Source organism: Asterias rubens, chromosome 9 (assembly GCF_902459465.1).
Source record: "Asterias rubens chromosome 9, eAstRub1.3, whole genome shotgun sequence".
Lineage (NCBI taxonomy): Eukaryota > Metazoa > Echinodermata > Asteroidea > Forcipulatida > Asteriidae > Asterias > Asterias rubens.
Genome location: NC_047070.1, coordinates 16,245,566 through 16,261,703, shown reverse-complemented (window position 1 = coordinate 16,261,703; position 16,138 = coordinate 16,245,566). Strand labels below are relative to the sequence as shown.

General features: G+C 37.4%; 1 protein-coding gene across 1 annotated transcript in view; it reads left to right on the top strand.

The window, feature by feature from the left end:
* Positions 1 to 15,609, top strand: part of LOC117294919 — a 39,267-nt gene extending 23,658 nt beyond the window's left edge. The window contains exons 3-4 of the mRNA XM_033777467.1: positions 13,918 to 13,989; positions 15,373 to 15,609. Of these exons, the coding sequence (XP_033633358.1) occupies positions 13,918 to 13,989; positions 15,373 to 15,506 (206 nt within the window). The 3' untranslated portion in view covers positions 15,507 to 15,609. The remainder of the gene's footprint in view (positions 1 to 13,917; positions 13,990 to 15,372) is intronic.
* The last annotated feature ends 529 nt before the right edge of the window (positions 15,610 to 16,138 follow it).

The window sequence follows — 16,138 nt, the reverse complement described above, 5'->3', positions numbered from 1 at the left end:
GTTTTAGGTTTTGGTTTCCTCCAGACATTGATTACCTACCTCAGGAATAATTGATTGTCAGATTTTAATTGTGTTGACTGCACAGTTTGACAGGTTATATCTGAGTAGAGCCACTGAAAGTGATGTTGCGCATTATACATCAATACCCCATGTCTTAATGCATTGGTATTGATGTTTATATTTAAGCGTGAAGGAGGTGACTTAATACATATTGAGTTGACTACAGCACATAACCATAATATCCCTGAATAATTAAGCAGGTGTGTTTTACACGGACGTGATATGGTGATGCATTGGTGGCTGTTTTTTTCAATTCAAAGTAATTTACACCTCCGATATTCACTGTCAGTGTATGTGCTACTGATGAAGGGATTAAGGGTTTAATATTCTTTTAGAAGATAACTTTATGAGCTTTTCAGAACAAAACACCACAAATATTTATTTAAAGGTTGTAGCTTCTAAAGTAAAAGTGTTGTGTCCCCTTTAGTTCATGAAGTGCCAGTAATCTATACCTCTGATATTCACTGTCAGTGTAGGTGCTACTGTTGAAGAGTTTACCGGTACAATTTGGTTGTAATAATCTTTTAGAAGACAAGCTTTTGAGAAAAAAGAAAAGAAAAAAAAAACACAATTAAAGTGGTTTCCACTAACAAGCTGCTGTACTTTTCGAAAAATTTACGAGTTTGTGTCTCCTTGTGTTCATGGGGTAGTTGAAAGGTTGAAAACAAACTTTTCCATTCCATTATCTGTTGCTCTCATATTTTTGATAACTACTATACGTGCACTTGACAATCAAAATGGCATGAGCAGATATTTTGGTACCTGTTCACTTATTTAAAAAAAAATGGATGTACCATGTACCATTAGTATTCAGGTACATGCATTTCCAAAATGGTATGGATTTGAGAATTTGACATTTCACGGAATCTTATTATTATTATTATTATTTTATTCACCATAACAGTACAAAACAAAATACATTGACAACATTATACCCCAAGATGGGCAAGGGACAACAAAAGCAAATACATACTATGATCCGTAGATCTGTTGCCCCACATCTTATATGGATAGCCAGCCATGAGACCCTTTCACTCAAAATGTGAGCAAGACTTGCCGATTTTTCTTCTTTAATGCTGCAGTGAGATCATTTCTTCAATTCAAGGTTGATAAAATGATGTTTTGCTGACTTGGGCCCAATTTCATGTCAATGCTACTGTGGAATGATGCATTAGAGGGCGCCTTAAGCATATAATCCAATAGGCAGTAGCATTATAACATTTGGCCCAGAAATGTGAGGCAGCAATACTTCCTGATTAAAAACATTTTTTTCTCTGATTTGAGTAACCAAATAGTTGGGGAATTACGTTATATCCAGCTTGGTGAGTGCAATAGAGCTGCTTTGCACAGAAATGTACTTGCCGCCAAACAAACAATTGTTTACTGTTATGGCAGAACTTAACGTATGTAACATCATTACCAGTCTTAATGAAATGTGTTTATTGATTTGTGAGTACTCCCATGCTTTGCTGGTTTGAGACCTGTGTATTTAGCCTATTCTCTTATTGCATAACCCTTATTTTGAAATTCCCCTTCCCTCACAAAAGGAGAACAAACAAAATGATTTTGATAATTAAACAAGTGGAATAACTAAGACATGATCACAGCAAATTGTTATGTAGGCTGCTCACAGAACCACCTCAACTCATTCAGAGATTACATGGTGTTACCGCAAACCTTTCCATATCATATTTCCACCATGCAAAGTTTCAAATTCTACAAATTTAGGCTTTACCAGAATAAGGTTACCAGCTCAAATACCAATGCAGCATATTTGCCTGCTGTCCTGTTTTGTTTGTTTTGCTAAGCAGAGAGTTGTAAGCAATATTTCTCTATTAGCTCTACAAACCATTTTAAGGGATCACACATTTAAATACTAGGACGGTTTGGATAAAGATGTCTGTAGACACCCAAGCCAAAGAGTTCACTCCTATTTTGTCAACCATACCTCTAAAAGGCTAATGAAATTGAGCCCAGGTAATTTTCAAGTGCAATAAATTCACTGTAGACTCGAGTGAGTGTAAATGAAAAAGAGAAACTCTTGAGGATTGATAATGAACGCCATATGGCAGTCAAGTCAACTCTTTCATCGTCTTCAGTAAGCTTCCTCGGAAGATGTAAAAGTACCTCTTAATACCTGGTTAACGCTTCTCAGCCTTCCTCATTTACTTGTAGGTGAGAGAAATGTGTTAATAACATTTCTTTGTACAAACTTGTATTGCCAAGGTTGTCATCGAACTGTAAAATTATAACCACACCGAGCATTATATGGGACAAGACAAGCACTACTCTGTAAATCGGATTAAAGTTCCTCTTGGCCTGTCTGAAAAGATGACCGTGGTTTACCTTAAAAAGGGTCTGCATTTAAGAAGTTTGAGAATGAAGCGATGCCCTTGACACATTTAGTAAAGGGGTTCAAGGGTAAATCCAGCCTGATACCCAGATATAAATAAGACCCTTTTTTTTCTTTTTTCTTTTTTTTTCTTTTTTTAATTTTTTTTAAATATTTTTTTCTTTTCTTTTTTTCAAATATTTTTTTATATAAGAATTTTCTCAAAACCTCCTTGAGCCTTCAAATTTTCTTAAAAGATGTAAGGCAATCACATTATTGTGATACAGAAAATATTCCTACAAACCTGTAGTTTTTATATTTGTTGTGATACACAGAGTCTGTAAACCTCCTGAATGGACCCTTCCCATGAAATATGCTAATCACATTCACGCATGCGTACAGACCCTCCTGAATGGACCCTTCCCATGAAATATGCTAATCACATTCACGCATGCGTACAGACCCTGCTGGTTGGCAAACGCCATAGAGTTGTGCACTAAGCAGACGCGCAATCGCGTCTGCGTCACGCACCCATTAGCCATGTACAAAACAGCGCGATGTTCCCTCATTTTGCCAACCAAAACGTTAGTGCGCACGCGCTATGTGCAATTTACATATTTCATGGGAAGGGTCTATTGTAACATCTTAGAGGTTGCAAGTCTAGAATAAGGGTGACCCAGACCAACAAGCCATTTTATCAGGACTTTTTCACATTCATTCAATCGCATTCTGGAAAAATGAGGTATTTCATTCACTGATGAAATGCAGTGACTATGTTCAGACCTATACGATTGGTTTTTGAAAGAGCAAGGGCACCAAGGCATTTTCGCCTTGGTAAAGGGCACCCTATGAGGAAGTTGTAAATTTCTACTGGAGCATTTCAAGGGCATCAAGGCAATGACCAGGGGGCATGGAGGCAATCGCCTTTGTTGCCTCTGTGAAGTATAAGGCCTGTATGTTGCATGGTATTAACCCTTTAGAGTGCAGACATAATCTTTTTGATAAATAATATAACCAGCTTCAGGGGCTGACTATAACTTGGAAGGCGATTAAATTTTAATAATTGCTCAGTCAAAAGTGAACCCCTAGTCTGAAATTCCTCAGATCAAAGACAGCAGTTGAATGTGTAACAGTTTTCATTAGTTGAAAAGCAGGGCCGGCACCCAAAACATGCCGGAAGCCATGAATGTAGCAGAACTATCTTTAATGGGTAAATATGTTGGCTTCGGTGCTGTGATCCATAGCTAATTTTATGGCAACCTTTTGGATCTGGTGACTTCTTCCACCTTAATTGTTATGTATACCATGTGTGATGTTCCTGTAATGATCCTGGCCTACTTTTGTCATGCAGTGGCTCATTATGTCCTAGTGGGACCAAATATGAGGAAACCATAACGTTGAGAAAAGAAGGCTTCTCTTTAAAGGGTTTCGATACCTTTTGTAGATCCTGTTTTTGGTCATGACATGAATCTCTACTCACAGTGAATGAAGATGTATGTAATAGGCCTGGGCGAATTATTCGAATATCCGGTTAATGGCGAATAGGTTTTCCTATCCGTAACCGCGAATGCCTTTTTTCTTCTTAACCGGATATCCGCATAGGGCGCGAATAGCAATTTATAAACCGGATACTTCTGTAATTACAATCAAGTAACTGGATATTCTTTAATATCCGAATATCCGCGGATGTCGGACGACAACTGATAGGAATGTTTTGTCTGAATTCTTATGGAACTTCTATTAAGACAGAATTAAACAGCATAAATTAAGTATTTAACTATTCTCACCTCCGTGAAGAGTTAAAACAATGACATTTCTGACGTAATTTGTTCAAAGATTACGAAAGTTTTCCTTCACGTAGAGTCAATCACGATCAAAAGAAAAAGCAAATCGCCATCTTTAAATTAGATCCAGTTATTTTTATGAATGAACCGTGTGACACTGTTTAAAACTAATACCAATCTGCCCATAAGATCTCATTCACAAACGAACAGCGCCCTTTTTTTTTTTTTTCTTTTTTTTTTTAAAGCGCCCTCTAGCGGCGAAAAAACTATTAGATATCCGGTTACTTTCGGATAGTTGGCCAGCGGTATCCGAATACCAAAATTTCACTATTCGCCCAGCACTAGTATGTAATGTTATTTACCTGTAGAAGTTTCAGCTTCTTTAGTAGTCAAGTTTTTGAGAAGAAAAAAAAGAGTGAAAATCACAGAGCAATGTTTTCAGGAGAGATGCTTAAATCTGTTGTACATATGCTTAAATAGTTTTTCATCTCACTGGGTTGAAAATTATTATTACTCATTCCTCAAAAACTACAGCACCTCAACAAGTAATATTGTAAGGGAAGCTTTCTACCATTATAGTCTTTATACTATGTAAGTTTAATGTAAAATCGTGGATGTTTGTGTTTTGTGTCATATAAAAAGAACCCAAACCCTTTACAGGTTTTGCCCAAAGAAGAAGAGAGAAAAGGGCTCCCATCGATCTCTGTAGCTGACATTTCCAACCATGAATGCAGACCCCAAGTTATCAGAATCATCCTGTCACTTTGATCAATGTACTTGAAACACTATGCAATTCACTGGGGAGGATTAACCACAGATCCAATTATTACAGGCACGGTGATCTAGTCTCAGTAGACAAACCTGTCTGCTGCCCTCTTCAGTCATCAAATTGAAAGAATGGTACACTCAGCTGTCACCAGCTGCTTAGGATGTGTAATTAAGCAATGATCTGTACAAAGAATGTGTTAAATATGCGAATTGAACAATTCATGACCGCAGATTACGTGTATGATATGAGAGATTCTCGTCAGTGAGGATTTATGAGGACATCCACACTGCAATAATATAGTACAGTCGATCTCCTGGAATCAGTTTTTACTGTTCCAACTTGTTTTGTTATTTATGCGTGATTTGAATCCGGCCAAAAAAACACGCTGTTAATAAATTGCAGCTGAGTCAGAGGTGCAATTTTATCAGGTGTGAGACTAATTATGCAACAAAGCATTTGGCTGATATGGATCTGAATTATGACTGGCATCTAATTGATGTCTGTTTTACGTTTTTCATTTTGTTGCAAAGAAGTATAAAATACTAGTTTGTCTTACATCACAAATTTATGTCCAAGAGTAAAGATTGTTACAGCCAGGGGATAGGATCTTTTTCATGGTTTTTCTTTTACAAGGGACCTTGGACAGTACAACAATTGTTGACCTTTCACACGTGGTACATTTAGTAAAATCTTACAACCTTACTACAATTAAACAAGGGACCCTTGCTAAATATCGCTCCTGCTGAAAGGGGCTTTATAATTGAAGCAAGGTTTGGGTTAGCACGAATATTGCTGGGTGTAATACAAGGTTCTGTATTTACCTATAGCAAGTACAGGAGTGTGGCATTAACTGTGTAAAAAGCAGAGAACAGTGAAGCCACAGCCAACCCTATGACATTTGCCCAGGTTCCCACTTGTCATTTAGACATACACGTTTTGCAGAATCTTTTAGGTTAAAGCAGACTTCTAGTCTCTGTCCTCAAGTGATGTTTTTTTAGGCTGGCGTCAGCAAATTACATCTGGACAATTTGAGTCCATTAGGATGGCTGTTTGTTGTATGATTTACTTTTCAACCTCAAGTCAAAGTTATAATTTTATCTAGTAGTGGTCATTGACAGCCCTATTTCACATTACATTCAGAAATTGTCAGTTACAAAACCTATATTAATTTCCAAATAGTAAGAGCAAATCTTTAGTACAGTTCTTGAGATCATATTATTCAGTGCTGAATTTTTCAGATGAATTATTCATTCATTCTATTGTTTTGCTACTCTAAATCAAACAAATTGTTTTCTTAACCTTCATTTGTGAAGTGTACACTGTTTTTCGTAGGCAAAGTACCAGATCAAAATAAGCATATTATGAATGTATACATGTACTCAAAATCCTTGAAAAAAAAACAGAACAAAAAAACACCTCAACCCAAAACAACAAAAAAAATAACAGAAAATATTGTCCACTCAAATGGAATCATGCCATGCAAAAGTTTATGGAAATATATTTAAGTAGTTGCATAAGAAAGAAAAAAACAATGGTGTAAAATACCTTAGAAATGTGTTGTCCGATCACCATAGAATCACTCAGGGAAATCAAGTAATTTGAGTTGCATTTGATCCCCAGAGATGCTGTCCGATAATAGCTCTTGCCCAACTCCAAATTATCTCTGTGTGTGGGCGCCTTCATTAATCATTTCTGGTGCTGCTTGAATGTTTTTAAATGTGATTTCAAGCTTTTAATTTTGAGAAGCACATAATTATGTACATTTTTAGATAGCCCATCAGTGCTGGTGAAAATGAAGGGGGTTGCAAAGACACCAATTACGCTGCCAGCTTTATCATTTCTGAAGTAGTTGTAAGTAGGGTTTAAATCTTTGCTTGGTCGGAGTCGGCTTATAATTAGGTGAGGTTTGCGTTATCACTATGTGTAAATCTCTTTTGAGTAATGTTGGTTCAACCGGTGTTTGACAACTCTTTGTTTTGATCAGTATGCTCTGACTGTCTTCAAGAGAAAGTAGTTTTTCTTAGAATCTCATTTCTTTAATGTCTCTTTTGTTTAAGTGTGGAAGATCACAATGGAGCTTGTAAAGTCTGTGAAACACTTTTTGTATTTTGATTTACCACCCTGCTTTATTACTTTAGTTTGTACAACTTTACTAGACCTATACAGTGCTTAAATGCAAATATGTTTGTTGGATATGATTAACTAATTCCGTTATGAAACATTTAACATTTTGTATTGAATCTGGTGGATTGTGTAAACTTGAATGTAATACTAATTTTTTTCCCACATAGTATCTCAACAATCATAAAATAACAAACCTGTGAAAATTTGAGCTCAATCGGTCATCGAAGTTGCGAGATAATAATGAAAGAAAAAAACACTAACTCTTATCTCACAAAGTTGTGTGCTTTCAGATGCTTGATTTCGAGCTCTCATAATTCTAAATCTGAGGTCTCGAAATCAAATTCGTGGAAAATTACTCTCACAATGTTTTATACTACCAACCTCTTCCCATTACTCGTTGCCAAGTAGGGTTTTATGCTTCAAATTATTTTGAGAAATTACCAATAGTGTCCACTGCCTTTAAACCTGTTTTTTATATGCGCAAAACCCCTCAAAACAACAACAACAATGAAAACACCCTCTCATGTCTGCACATGGAGTTTTGATTTTCAAGCCTATTTGAAAAATGGAGCAGAGTAACCACTTGGAAGGCTGAGATGCTCATATTTTGTCGAGTTGTGAGGTCAACAGAATGATTGATTGTATAGAAGAAGAGCTAGAAAGCCTTCACTCCAACGACCCTTATGGAGAAACGGATCAAACCGGCTTATTGCTGTAAGACAAATGCCCTTAAAAAGGGAAGCAGGCGAGCGAGCAAACACAACCACAAATGGTCTAACGAGGCAACATGTCCAAGGCCTAGAGTGTTAAACGCAAAAATATGCAACCGCCTGTCTGGTTTGTGTACATGAATTCCAGGGAACATGTTTGTGCAAAACTGAACATGGCAAAATTGGCTCGCTCCTTGCACACGCATGCACTTCGTTGTTTATTGGCTGAGTTGAAAGCACCAGATCGGACAATCTGGGCCTAATCTGGGCTCTTCCCTACTGCCGCACTCTGCGCTTGCAATCACCTTTCTCTCAAGTGGTGAATTTCTGTGCTAGCTATGTTATCGAAGACCGCCTAGTGATGTGGAGTAAAAACAAGTGCACAAAAAAAAATTCCCTGCTTACCCGAGAAATACGCTTGATGTTAGCGAAGAATTCTCAGCTTCCATAAACGCCAACTCCTTGCTTCTGGTAAGCAGAGCCATACATGGGCTCTGACAATCTGGATGCGAGTTAATCTCAAACCATGCTTGATAACTCCAACGACCTCGTTGAAGTTACTGTCTTACAATTACCCGTATAACTTTTCACTAAGGCAGGAAGGAGACATCTAAGATTACAGTCTTCTCATTAGTCTGGTCTAAGCCGATTTTAATTTGTTAATCACCATTGGCCTTCATTCTGTATAGCGATTTTAACTTAGGCTAATGAGGGACAAACAGGTAGCCCATTGCCATGGGCAATTTACCTGTTTTGTTTAATAAGTAGCATTGCGTTTCATTTCTGGTGTTTAGTCTTTTCGAAGCCATGGCTGTTGCTGACTCTGGCTTAGGCTCCATAATTTTTTTTTTTTAAACATGCGGCTTCAAAAGGGTTGACGGAGCCTGAAGCCGAATCCGTGGTTTCACAAACGCCCAATATGTCAGCTCAGTTAAGTACAGTTATCATAAATCAATAGCATATTTGACCTTCTAGATCATTTGTAAGATCGGTCCCAATACTTGACTGAGGCAGTGAGACAATTACCTACGCGTAATGATGAATTGATTTGGCGCCCTGTGAAAGATTCCATTTAAAATTTACACTTCCCCAGAGGTACCCTTTACATCAGAATAGTGTCTTTGCCTTATGGTTCGAACGTGGATCTTAGATCCTTTTTAAAAATTCTACTTAACGTTTCATAGAGCTTGGATGCTGTTGGTTGCTGTGGGAAATAAGTCATCATTGACTTGTAGGTCATGTCCAATTTGATGACTCTGGTAGTGGCTATGGCCAGATTAGCTGCATATAGTCACGTTCTTTATTGCTGTCATTGCAACCATACACCCTGTAGGGCAGGGTTCTTCCCATTCACAAGCTAGTAAATAAGATACATTTAAATTTCGTGCCCAGAAATACACATTTCAGCCGATACACCAAAAAATTTCTTTAATTGTTTTTCATTACTAATTTCACACAAATCATCAAGATAATACCATTTATAATGTTCCAAAGTGCATGAGGCCATGATGAACACCTGACACACAACATCCTGAAGACCTCTTTTCATTTCAGCATCCTTGCATTTCAAAAATTTTGGTCCAGAATGCCCCACACTTTTGATAAATCCTGGGGAGTCCCTGTAGGATTTCCCCCCCCCCCCTCATCTGTTTTCTGGTTAAGCTTGACACATTTTAAAAACCATTTGCGTTCAAAGTACCGTGGTTTTAGGCAAGTTATAAGCCTTATCTCTAAAGGTATCGTTATGACATACTTGGGAAGTACATGTACTTTATAAGATTGTTTCATAGCGTCAAGAAAGCTTTGATATAGCAAAGGTCAGCTCATCTACCCATGAGACATCAACGTATACACAGAAATCTTTTTACTTTGTGGAAATAAGGATCATAATAAAATAAACAACACATCACTGTAATAACTGGCCTAGGAGATGATATATGCTAGCAGTCAGGCGGGCGTTTAGGCAAGGCAGACAGGCTGACTTAACCCGAGCTCACTCATGCATATGACGGCTCGGTGTGGCTTCTTTAATCATCACTGTACGATAGCAACAAATTAAGTCCCCGGTACTGGAGAAATCCTTTCATAGGTGGTTGACACACTGAGATGCTGATGTGTGTGCTGGCATAACGGATAATGTTCAATATTACTTAATAGCATCACATGTAACACATCACCAACAACTCTTACGATTTTCATCACGGTGTACCTTCCTCCATGGGTATACCCTATATCCATTGGTCTCAAAGCCAATGAACTTGAATCTGTGATCTTAACACTCGAGCACCATTTTCGTCATACAACCTGACTTCTGTCTACTGGAACCTCATGAATTTAATAACAAAGAATCCACACTGTGAAGGAAGCGGGAATTCTGCCGGTGAATGTGTCGTCGATTTGTGACAAGCGTTCGCTGAGACTTGGTTAGATTGCTTTACAATTATGCAACAAAATGGTGAGTTGTGTTTGGAGATTTATTGTTTCAGTCAGTTCATCATAATGCTCATAATTCATTGTGTTCAACTCAGTACGTTGTTTGTTTTTTGTTTTTGTCATGTGAATGATGATTACACTCAGTTTGTAAACAGTGTGTGTGTATGTGTGAATGATTTGTGTACACTTCCTTGCCTTTCAGTGAAACAGTGACAACAAGGCATCATATTTTTCCAACATTAGTCTGGTTTTAGATTTGTTTAGTGCCCTCATAATTTTTTTATAGAAACATACTGATTAAATAGCCTGAAAGTCTATCAAAGTCTACCCCATGTATCGCTGTAGGTCAGCAGTTGTATTCGATAAAATACTCTTACTTTTTGTCACTGACCAAATATCATGCCTGAACATCAGATAACTTTCAGAAAAATGGTTTGATTTTGTGTTATTGCGTTTATACTTCAAAATTCATTTTCAAATGGTTCACTGAAAGACCTGTCCAAAGCATGAATCCGTTAACAAATGCATAGTGTAAGATAAAACTTTTTTTGACTGTAATTTCATCCTCTGAGTTTTATGATGCATAGAGATATAATTCAGATTTATTGCAGCGCTAGCAATAAGTATGTTTCATTATGATGAGCAGGGTTGAACACGTCCTTGCAGTTCCTGTAACTGTACTTGAGCTCATTCTCAGAGTGTAACTTATCTTGGATTCGTACTTTGAGTGGTACGTGTACATTTTTGGATTGTACTCCAAGTATTACGTACACTCGGAATTGTACGTGTACGTAACAATTTTTGATTGAATACTTTTGTATGTGAGCAGAGTTGTTAAATAAATCTTGTACCGTATTTTACAATTATACTCATAATTATACTCAATCACCCACTTTTGTAAAAACTTGGGCTTGTTAATGTGCAAAAAAGAAAGCTGTGAAATTTGGAAAAGCTTTGTAAAAGTTGTGTCATACAGAGATTTTTTTTTGATTTTCTATGTCGCTAAGAACTCATCAACCATTTCTATAGCACCTCAGTTTCTCTTGATAAACTTGTTCAACCAGTAATCTATTCAAAAATGTTGAAACATATCTTGCTCTTGAAAGACCAATGTATTATATACCTGTTGCAACCAATGTACTATACCTGAGCATTGGCAGACATACATTGTACACATCTTGGCACTATACTTTTATGTCATAAAACAAAATGAGTGATGTTGCTCATGGTATGGTTAAAACTATGACTCCCTTGCTGATCACCATAGAGATCAAGCCCAGCGATGTTTGCATACACCACTATGACAAGATGTTTTATTCATCTTGTCAACTAGATACCAGGGACCAATGAAATGGACATTCACAAGTATATCACTCTCTGACCTTTGACCCCCCCCCCCCCTCCACTCAAGGAAAACTTGGGGGGGAACAGAAAAAAACAAGATGAATAAGATATAAAAAAAAAATAATAATAATAACATCAACACAGCAACAACAACAATATTAAGAACAAATCAAACAAGCAATATTTGCTTTACCCTCAAGACCTTCATTAAGATAATTATGATCTTCAAACCCACCGCTGTCTCGAATGATCCCCAAATAAGTTAAAGGCAACGGTAAAGTCATCATGAAATTAATCCTAGACAGTTACATCGAGACAATCATGTTTTGTCCGAATAGATCTGATCATGTTAATTCTTATTAACGTAATCAGTCAGAAACCAATTGGCTTTGTGTCTTGTTTAAACGTGGATCTCCAATTAGTCCTGTGTCATTTGCTAGGCTCTGTTACGTAAAGAGAATTGTTACAGACTCAATCCATTAGGTCATTAGTTAATGACTCCAATTAAACAATGCCTGTCTTGTGCTGTGCCTGCTCTCTAGGTTTACTGGACTAGTTTAATTTGAGGCGTGTTGTGGCCGAGTGGTCTAGTACATTGGACCCAAGCTCTGGTGTTATCAGCAGCATGTTCGAATCCTGTACATGACACTTGTGCCCTTATGCGAGGCACTTGCCCATGATTGATCCATAAAAAGTAAAAGAGGTTACCCCTGTTTCAGCCACATGGTAGGTGGCAATGTGCTCCTGTTGGCAGTTGATTTGGGTCGCAAGTGTAGCCCTGTTCATGGTGTAAGACAGTGTTTCAATCAGGGCATTTGGTCAGAATATAATTTGGCCCAACTAAAACACTGCGTGTAGGTCTAATTGTTGTTTGTTTGTTGTGTTGATTTACAAGCAAGGTGTTAAATCGGGAGCTGTACTTTTTAAAGTCTTAGCCATACTGTGTAAGTGAATTAAGTCCGTCCTGAAATTCCCAAAGTGCTAATTGGTGCATTTGGATGACCGTGATTACATAAATTAACCCATGAGCCAAAACATAGCTTGAAGTGGATCATCTATTGACGTAAAGGTCAGCCCCATGAGATTAGTCTGTTGATCTATGAGAAGATATGTTTAATAATTCACGATTCAATCAAGACGGTGTACAGCACATTAGGGCATCACCTACCCCTTTATACAGGAGGAGATAACCATGGATTACACATCAAGTCATCAAAGTGAAATTTAGTGAAGTTATGTTTTAAGGCAGAGGTTTGCAACCCAAGTTGACTGTAGTTTTATAATTGAAGTAACTTTGAAAGCACCTGGTATGGAGTGCTTGATAGGACTCAGGACTTTAATAACCCTCTGGGACATCAGCAATTGAGCTTCATAGTTCAGTAATATCCAGCCACTAAATTGTGCAGCCTGAAGTGTTTTGTTTACAGGTGTTTTTAGTGTGCCAAGATCTGGCTAAACTGAAACTGAATCTATCTTACATAGTCTGCAAGCTTTATGATTGAAACAGCACACCAACTTGACACAGTGCACTACAAAGCACCACGCAAGAGACAGAGTTCAGTCTTTTTGTGGGTTTTTGTAAAATGCCATCGCTTGCCTGAAGATCATTATATGTTAGTTATGTTGTTTGCACTGCACAAAATTGTTTAACAACCCTAAGTTCGGATTTAACTCTTGTGCATATTTTGACTGAAGCTCCAGCACATTCATGGTGTTTGTTTTTGTATCATTGGCATTCATTGATCGTATATCATATCATATCTTCAGGGCCAAATTTCATAGTGCTGCTTTTCTATCTCCACGTTTACAGTATTAAGCATATTTTCGTGCCCACTGTAGGAGGAAAATTTGCTAAGGTCTAAGCTTGTTTCACAGGTTAGCAAAAAAACTAGGCAGCCATCTTGCACGTTCACCATGGATTTGCATTTTGAGGTCATTTATTTTCATGCGCAGTAAGCACCGGAAGGTTAGCTTGCCTTTTCGTGTACGCTTAGCATCGCTTTGAATGGAAATCGCACTGTAAGCACAAAATCGGCAGTTGAGCAGCTCTATGAAATTAGGCCAAGAAGAATAGTAGCAGACAAGATGAGATCACTTGGGTTACAAGTTTTATGGAACTGAGACAAGTGTAAGCTCCAATAAAGTACAGGGGAATGCCAGCAACACTGTAACTTTTGTTTAAAACATAATGATGATTATAATAATAATAATACTATTGTTTATATTAACACTAACTGAATACTGCATTCAGCTAACCGCATCGATTTTGTTATTAATTATCCCCACTCATCAGCAAATTAACAAAACTCCCACCCTTTTTTCTAACACCACATTCTGTTACCACCCTTCCAACTCTCTCAGATCATCGTCTGCAAGAGGTGGGTAATCGCATAGCCACGACTGGACCTCAGAGTTTGTCTTCAAATGACCCAGGTGTGCTTTTAATACTTGGGCTCTCAGAAAGTTTACTTGCGTGTGTGCTCGTCATAGTTTTACAAAACTAAAAAAGTCAAGAATATTAGCCGGACTCCGTGGTTTTAGTCACTTTAGAAACACAGTCATCAGTGAATCCTGGCAGAATGTTGAAAAATTATGGCAACTGGTTTAGTTATAGCTTATAAGAAAATGATCATCATCATGCACTTCACTATCATTTGGTTTTTTGGCTCTGTGATGATGCATCACTGCATATTAACAGGAAAACCTGAACTGCATGTGGACATAATAAAATCACTTTATCATGCATGTACATTTGACACTTCATGCAATACATGATGATTTCAAACCATTTTTATTTGCTTTCATACGGGGTTTGATGGAAGTCCCTCAAGTATGAATGAAGTGCCTCAAGTTTGTCACCAAGGACTTGTGATAATAGTTGGACCGGTCATTTAAATGAATGACTTAGGGGGAGGGGGGAGTGGGGGAGGGACAGAGACCTTGGTTGATTCCCTCCCAAGATACAAGAACCCCCCTTTTCAAAGTAGGACTTCCGTGAAAAGTCAACATAAAAAGCGGCAGTTGCACATGACGCACACATACACACACACGCATGTGCATTCGTTCTGAGACCCATAATTGGAAATCGAAGATGGCATACAACGAGTGACAAAAGCCAATTGACTCAATTGGAAAAAGGTCGTCCCTCTATGCAAATAAACTCTTTCTCACGTTTCATGAAATCACCTGCTGACAATTTCCTGAAAATGTTGATTTTATTGTAGAGAAAAAAATTTTATTCTGGAAAAAAAAAAAAGGAAAAAAAAAACTTCACTAATAATTCTAACACAACATTTAAAATTTTTTTTATTAATATATTTTTTTTTTAACCCAATAGTTTTATCTAATCCACTGGTTATCAGTTTATAACCAACACTTAATCCGGGTTAATACTTTACAACCATTACCCTTAAACCACTCAAAAGTCTGCCATCTCTGAAGCCCAATATTACCTCTGCATGACGTCTCGTGACATAGACTACAGAGCGAATAGAGAGCTTTTCCGACTTTGTTGTTATTTTTTAGTACAGACATCTGATATCTGAGTAATCGTCTTTCTTATCCCTTTTTCCCTCAACAGTTGTTTTGATATTATTTCTGTTTACTTCTAATTCTTTGCTTTGCACAGAGTAGAAAAGAAGCTTTTTCCCGTATTTGGAGATACTTTTGTATGTGATAGTGCTCAGAGGGGGGTTTGGATTAAATCTGAAATGGTTATCTTGCAGAAATCTTGGCCCAGTTTGCTGAGATCATGCCAGTTTATCACTCAAAGAAATAAATGCATGTTTCGTATCTCTTTTTCCACCAACCATGCAGAATTGGATCTGGATCTTAGAAAAAAACCCAGACAAAACCACAACCTCGGTCTGTTTCTTGCTTTAAAAATTAAAATAGCCTACATTCACGATTCCTGTTATCCTGAAATTTCCTTTCATTATTTTACTAATTAAAGCCTGCTTAACAATTTCACCCACCACTTTGCTTAACCTTCACCATGTCTTGTTTTCACATCACATTTTCTTCTCAATTTTGCACCATTTCTTTCATTTTCTTGATGTTGTGTATACATGTCAGTAATCATTGATTATTTTGATAACATTTTTGTTTGTGCACATATTTTTGACTGTGCGTCACATTTTTTATTTGTGAAAAGCATGTTGGTTGAAAGAATTCCATCATTTGTTTTCCTCAAAGATTATCTCTCAAGAATAAATAGTAGATAGATTGTGCAATTAGCCAAATGGCATTTCCTTTGCTGCGTGCTGTTAAGGAGAGTTTATAAACCAAGTAAATAAATACACAGTCGGCTTTGTTGCAAATGAAATGTGCACACCCCTTGACGTAGTCCATCTTAATGACAGATTAGCGAGCTCTGTTCTTAATGAGAGAATGATTACAAAAGATATGCTGATTGTTTGTGTTTTGTGGAAATAAAAGGTACTTCAATCAGTGGAGTTCTATTGTACTATGGTCAGTTCTTAACGATGTCCGTACACTATATTAAGGACACATGCAAATGCAAGCTGTTGTATAATTAGTGGAGAGACAAGATAAGAAACGAATGGTCTGTGTTGCTTCAATA